Below are 5,691 nucleotides of genomic sequence, written 5' to 3' on the forward strand. Positions count from 1 at the left end.
ATCAGCAGCTAAACTGTGGCCTTTATGTTACAAGCAATAAAATTTCACACTATTAGTTAAAATCCAGCACACTTTGAAAACTGCTAATGACTCTGTCATGGAATATAGTGTAACTCTATGAGCTTAAAACATATTAAACAAATTCAAACGGTCAAAAAGCCCAAGCTCATCTGTATTTGCTCCTCTAATAACCCTTTTCTGTGTCCTTCGTATGTCAAGTGATTTCTCTCGTGTTCTATATTGCATATCCCATCCACTTCCTCTGTGTAGGTCCTTCATTTGCTTCTCCATTTTCACTGGATCTGAATGAATACTGCCTGGTGTGGTGCCCTGAGATGCCTGGAATAGGATGGAGCCGCAGGAGGGTGGCCTGCTCTGCCAACTGATCCTGGTGTAAAAAGAAGATAGGAGCTGATCTGGGCAAGTTCCCAGCATCATTGTCATCCCGATCAAAAGAAATTCAGTCCCACAATATATGTGCCCTCTTGAATGCAGGACTGTCCTGCCCAATGAAATTCTCACCCTGCAAGTGAGCCCATCAATCTGTGCAAAGGCCAAGACAAAATGTGGCCTACACCTTCTTATCCAGAGTGTCTGATTTGGAGAAAGGTCCCCAGCACCTCTGGAGAGGCAGTGTGTTCACTGCATGACCCCAGCTCTTCCCGTTGAGCAGGAGTCCATCAAGTCTGTCTCTGTTTTGCCAAGATGGCACAGGGTCTGTTAGTGTTACACCAGGGGTCAGACCTTCCAAGGATAATGCAGAAAGGGAAAGTGGGAAGGAATGATAGGAAGAGGGGGCAGGGCTGGAGTGAAGGGTCAGGGTTGGAGAGAACGGGGGTGACAGAATATGGGGAACGGCAGAATGTTGGCACCGTTCCTGTGGCTTGAGCAAGGATGCTCTTAGATGATGAAGATGTCTAGCGGGTCATCCTTAGCAGGCCGGTAGTGAAAAGGGATGAACTGGCTGCCCAGGCCTGCTGCTGCTTCCTCCTCCTTCCTCATTTGTTCAAAGTCAGGCAGCACTGGTACTATGCGCTGCACACTGGGGTTCTCCAGGAGTGAAGCCTCCCGTGTCCCTCCTGCTGCGGTGTCCTCATCTTCATTGATGTCTATATCTTCGAAATCGTCAGCACAGGCTGAGGCAGCTTCTTGGGGGCCTGTGGGGCCTGAGGTGGGTTTGCCATGTGGGCTCTGAGTGGCTGTCTGAGATTTTCCCAGCTCCAGTTGCAACAGTAGTTCCTGCAGCTCCAGTACCAACTGTTGTGTGTCCCGGTCGAGCTGGGCGATGTATTGTTCCTTCTCCCGCTGTTGCTTCTCCAGCGCCTTCAGATGTCTGCCATAGAAAGCAGCATCGTCTGGGATGCTGTCCACCTCTCCTCTGAGCTGCATGAAAAGGAGTTCAAGGTCTTCCACTTGCTCTTTTATGAATGTTTTGACACGAAGGTCTTCCTTGAAAAACCTTGCAAGGTTTTCTATCTTCTGCATGATACCCTGTATTTCCTGAGAAATAGAGTCCCCCCCACTGTGTGGGGCTAGGGCCTCCTGCTCAGGCCTGGTGTGGTTCAGGACTGCGAGTTGAGCCAGGCATTGGCAGCGCAATTTCTGCTGCCTCAGTTGGTGCCCCAGCCGGGCCCTCTCTGCTTCAGCTGAGGTTTGAGCCTGAGCGAAAAAAGCAATGATGTCTTCTCTGCTCTCAACATTGTCAGGGATGGTGAGGGTGAGCCTGGCGGCCTCATCATCCTTTGTCTCTTCTATTTCACTTTCTGCAGGGAGAGCCAGGAGACTCACCTGAGCCTGCAGCTGCTGGTTCTGCTGCATGGTAGCTGTGAGCTGCTCCTGGGTCTGCTGCAAATTCTTGTTGACTGACTGGATTTCCCTCCTGCCCTGCAGCACCTCCTGCTGCAGCTGCTCCAGCTGCTTGGCCAGTTGTTTCTTCCTGCCTGCAAGGTGCTGGTCAGCTGGGTGTTGTGACTGCTGAGCTTTCCCAAGCCATCTTGCAGTTGGGCCAGCTGGTTCCTGAGGTGCTGGTTCTCTCCCAGAGCATCTCTTATGGTGCTTTGATTGTGGGTCAGGGTCTCTAATAATTGATCCAGGCGAGCTACTGCCTGCTCATTGCACATCTTGGAGGCCAGCTCTAGGGCCAGCAGCTGCTCTTCCTGCTGGAGTTTTTGTTGACTTAAGGTCTTATTGAGGTCCAGCTGTGCTTGAAGCTGTCTGGCCATGTTCTCCAGCTCCTCCTTCAGTGACCCTACTTGGGTCTCCAGTTGTGCTTTGTCTTTAATGGCCTGTGGCAAATCCCGAGGATTGACTTGGTGTGCCAAAGGGCCAGAACACTTTAAAGGGAGTATGGTTGATGTTGCTAGCTCCTTTTGGAGCTCCTCCATTCCGTGTTCTCTGGTTGCTTGAAGACGTTCTTCCAATGTGGAGTTGTACTCCTGTAGTTCTCTGATGGTCTTGTTGGTTTTTCTCAGTTCCTCTTGGAGGCTGTCTGTCTGCCTCCTGAGCTCCCTAGAGTGCTCCTTTTCCTCCTCCTGCTGAGTGGTCATGGAAGAAAGGACAGCCTCCAGCTCTGCCACTCGCATTTGGGAAGACTGCAGGCTGTTGGTTAGACTCTGCATCTCCCATGATTTATCAGCGACTACCTGCTGCAGCTGGGCCAGGTCTGTGTGTAAATGGTTCTTTTCTGCTTCTAGAATTCGAATGGTTTGCTGATGGATCTGCAGGTGTTTTCTTAGCTCGTTGTTTTCTTGCAATAAGTTTTGCTGGTTGGCTTTTTCTTGGTGTAATTGATTCCGACTTTCTCTGTTTTGTTTGTCCAATAGCTTCACCTTCTTGGTGAGTTGTAAGTTGGATTTACAGCAGGTATCCAGGGCTTCTGCCAGCCCTTCATATAGCTCTTCCAGATCCTCCACCATTTCAGAACATGGGAGATTCTCCCTGTCGTCCTGGAGTGTGGTGTCAGACACAAAGCTCATAAGCTTTTCAGACAGTTGTTTCAGGTTCTCGAGTCTGGCCGTACTGTTCAGGCCGAGGTCAGCATCATGGTCTTCAACTGATGCTTTGTTGATTGTAACAGGATGAGGGGAAGGGACACCGGGAGGGAATGGAGATTGATCTGCCGTTACAGGAGCATTGTGGTCTTGGAGGGCCTCTTCAGGTGGCTTATCCACAGGATTGGTCTCAGATGCTCTGTGGTTTTGAGGCTGTATGTCGTTGGCTCCTGCAGGACCCGTGAGGCTGTTTCTCTCACGATATTGTCCAAGTTGTTTCCTGGCGGCAGCTAATTGTTCTTGTCTCTGGTTTTCAGACATGGCAGGGGTGGGAAGGGAAGGTGTGGGGGGGCAATTAACAAGGATTCAAACAAATACACTTACTGATCAGTCACCAAGCACTACCACCTCCAATAACTCCTAGCTGTGGTGTGAACCAGAGGGAGAATTCCAGGGCAGTGCTAGGCAGCATAGAATGTGGGTGTGGCCCAGTCTCTCATCCCATTGGTCAGTGAGAACAAGGCCAGGAGGAACTGCTGGAGTCCCAGTGTAGGTTGTGGGCAACACTTGCCCCAACCTTGCTCACTTGTGGGGGATGGGGACATATTTTGTGACTATTGCTGCAGCTTTGCTTGACAGAATTAAAAATACCTAGTGGTTCTAAGCAGCTGCTCTGTAGAGGGTGTCTTTGACTTCTGTTCTACTGATCCCCTCCCATTGTCCTATATATCCTTCTGCTCAGAGTTGAGGAGTTGGTGGAGGAATTGGCAGTAGGGGACCCTTCACCATGTAGAGATCTTTTTCTGATGGCGCACAGCCCTGCCTTGTATTTTCACTTCATACAAATCACTGAGAGTGCCTCCTGTCATCTAACTCCATGGAGTCCTTTTCTCCTAATTTCCTCTCTCCACTTCCTCCGAGGTTCCTCATCCAGGTGGCCCATCTAGAGTCTTCCAGCCTCTGGGCTCCAATTGAATCTGAGGAGAGTTGACCTAACCATGCTTCCCCGGGGAACACAGGGGCATGTCTCAGGGCAGCAATGCAGCTTTACCTTCAATGTGTAATTCTCCATCATAGAAATTCACAGAAATATCGTTACCTTAGCAGTCCTATGAGATTGCTCTCCAGCTGGTGTTCCTTTTCCTCCAGTGACAGTGGTCCCTCCCTCTGTCCTAGAAGCCTTTCTTTCCAGGCTGAGTGTGTGAGTGAGGAAGGTACAGCAGGGTACAGTCTGTCATTTTACACTCCCTCTCCTGACACCTCACAACTCTGCTCTGTAAGTTAGTCTATTAGAAACCAACTGCAAGGTACCTCTCTTCTAACTCTATGCAGTTCTTCTTCCAAAATGTCTGGGCTCCACTTCCTCCAGAGGCCCTGATGCTGTTTGCTTATCTATGGTCTACTGTCCTGGCTAGATTTGGTCTAGTCTCTGGACTCCTACTTTGTGCTGCTTGTCTTCTGCCAGCCCAGATGCTGATGTCATTTCTGCATCCTCAGGGTTCCCTGAGTTTCTTAGTCCTGCTCTAGATCCACTTAACCTTTCTCCACAGAAACGTCTCCAGATGGAACCAAATTTGCCCTTGGACCTTCTCAAGTAGGCCCTGAGAGGAGACTCCTGCTAGTACAGCTTCTTTCCAGGCTTTGCCTTTTTTTAGGGATTTTAGGGAAAAAACCTCTAAACAAGGTTAACTGGACCTTGGCTCCAACCAGCCCAGTTCTTGGAATGGAAACAATGCCTCTAGGTCCCCCTCCCCTTAACAACTTAACCCACCTTCATTGTTCTGTTAAGGACTGACAGATTAAACAGATAGCCAGTAATCTGGCTCTTGCTGGCAACATCAGGAGTTTAGCATAAACTCTGCCTTTTTCCTCTGCTTACTTTAAACTCCACTAAACTCCTTTGTGTATGCTTACTTTAAGCTCCCCCTTACCTTTGAATTCGTGAGTCATTTAAACCAAAAGTGATAGGCTGGTTTAAACAGCCATTATGTGACAAAGTGTAACCTCATTGGCCACCTGCGTGTGGTCTGGTATGACTGTGCAATCTTTTGGGTATGTGACAATCTCATTGGTGGTCTATGTGACCAGGCTTCACCTTGTGATTTTTGCCTTTAAAAACCTAAGCACGTGGGCCACTGGAGGTCCAGTATCAGCTCCCCAGCCTGTGCTGCGTCCCTGGCCTGTCAGTGTAGGAACCTTCTCAATAAAGTTGCTTCTTTAATAACAACTTCGTTGCGGTGTGCTCTGTCCTTCCCGACAACTAGGTGGGCTTGCTGCCTGAGTAGGGTCTTCCTACTACACTTCGAAACCATGTTCTTTTAGGCTGTGCCCAACCACTGTCCATCCCACCTACCTCCGCCTTCTTCAAAGCATAACCAATTCTGAGAAACTCCAGGTCATCATTTTTAAGCCTGGATCTCCCCTTGCCCTTCTTCCTGCCATCCAGTCTTCAAAGTGTTGTCTTGGCCTCCAGCTCTTGCTTTCTCTGTGCTTTCCAGCTGCATATTGCCCAGTCATTTGTCTGTTATTTGATTTGGATGTTTTCCATCTTTCTTTTGGTTAGTGTGACTAGGGATTTCTTCAACTTTTCTCTTTTAGAAGAACTCAGGTTCTGTTTAGTTGATTCTTTTAAAAAAATTCACCTCTTTATTCTTTCTTTCCACTTGTTAACTATGAGTATGGTTTTTTAATTAAATGCTGG

The 5,691-nt window shown here is 48.8% G+C and overlaps 1 protein-coding gene across 1 annotated transcript; it reads right to left on the bottom strand.

The window, feature by feature from the left end:
- Positions 1-900: 900 nt before the first annotated feature.
- On the bottom strand, positions 901-3,311 carry LOC138804973 (golgin subfamily A member 2-like). Its single transcript, XM_069989561.1, has 2 exons — positions 1,991-3,311; positions 901-1,940 (listed from the first exon to the last, which is right to left on the bottom strand). Exons 1-2 carry the CDS (start codon positions 3,309-3,311, stop codon positions 901-903), a joined length of 2,361 nt encoding a protein of 786 aa, XP_069845662.1.
- Positions 3,312-5,691: the final 2,380 nt, after the last annotated feature.

Source organism: Dipodomys merriami, unplaced genomic scaffold (genome assembly GCF_024711535.1).
Source record: "Dipodomys merriami isolate MVZ:Mamm:240054 unplaced genomic scaffold, mDipMer1.0.p SCAF_38, whole genome shotgun sequence".
NCBI lineage: Eukaryota > Metazoa > Chordata > Mammalia > Rodentia > Heteromyidae > Dipodomys > Dipodomys merriami.

Excerpts from the sequence above, each read along its gene's own strand:
- LOC138804973 (XM_069989561.1), bottom strand. The coding sequence starts at position 3,311 with ATGTCTGAAAACCAGAGACAAGAACAATTAGCTGCCGCCAGGAAACAA. Across the intron at positions 1,941-1,990 it reads GCTGGCCCAACTGCAAGATG|GCAGGAAGAAACAACTGGCC; the intron begins GCTTGGGAAAGC and ends AGCACCTTGCAG.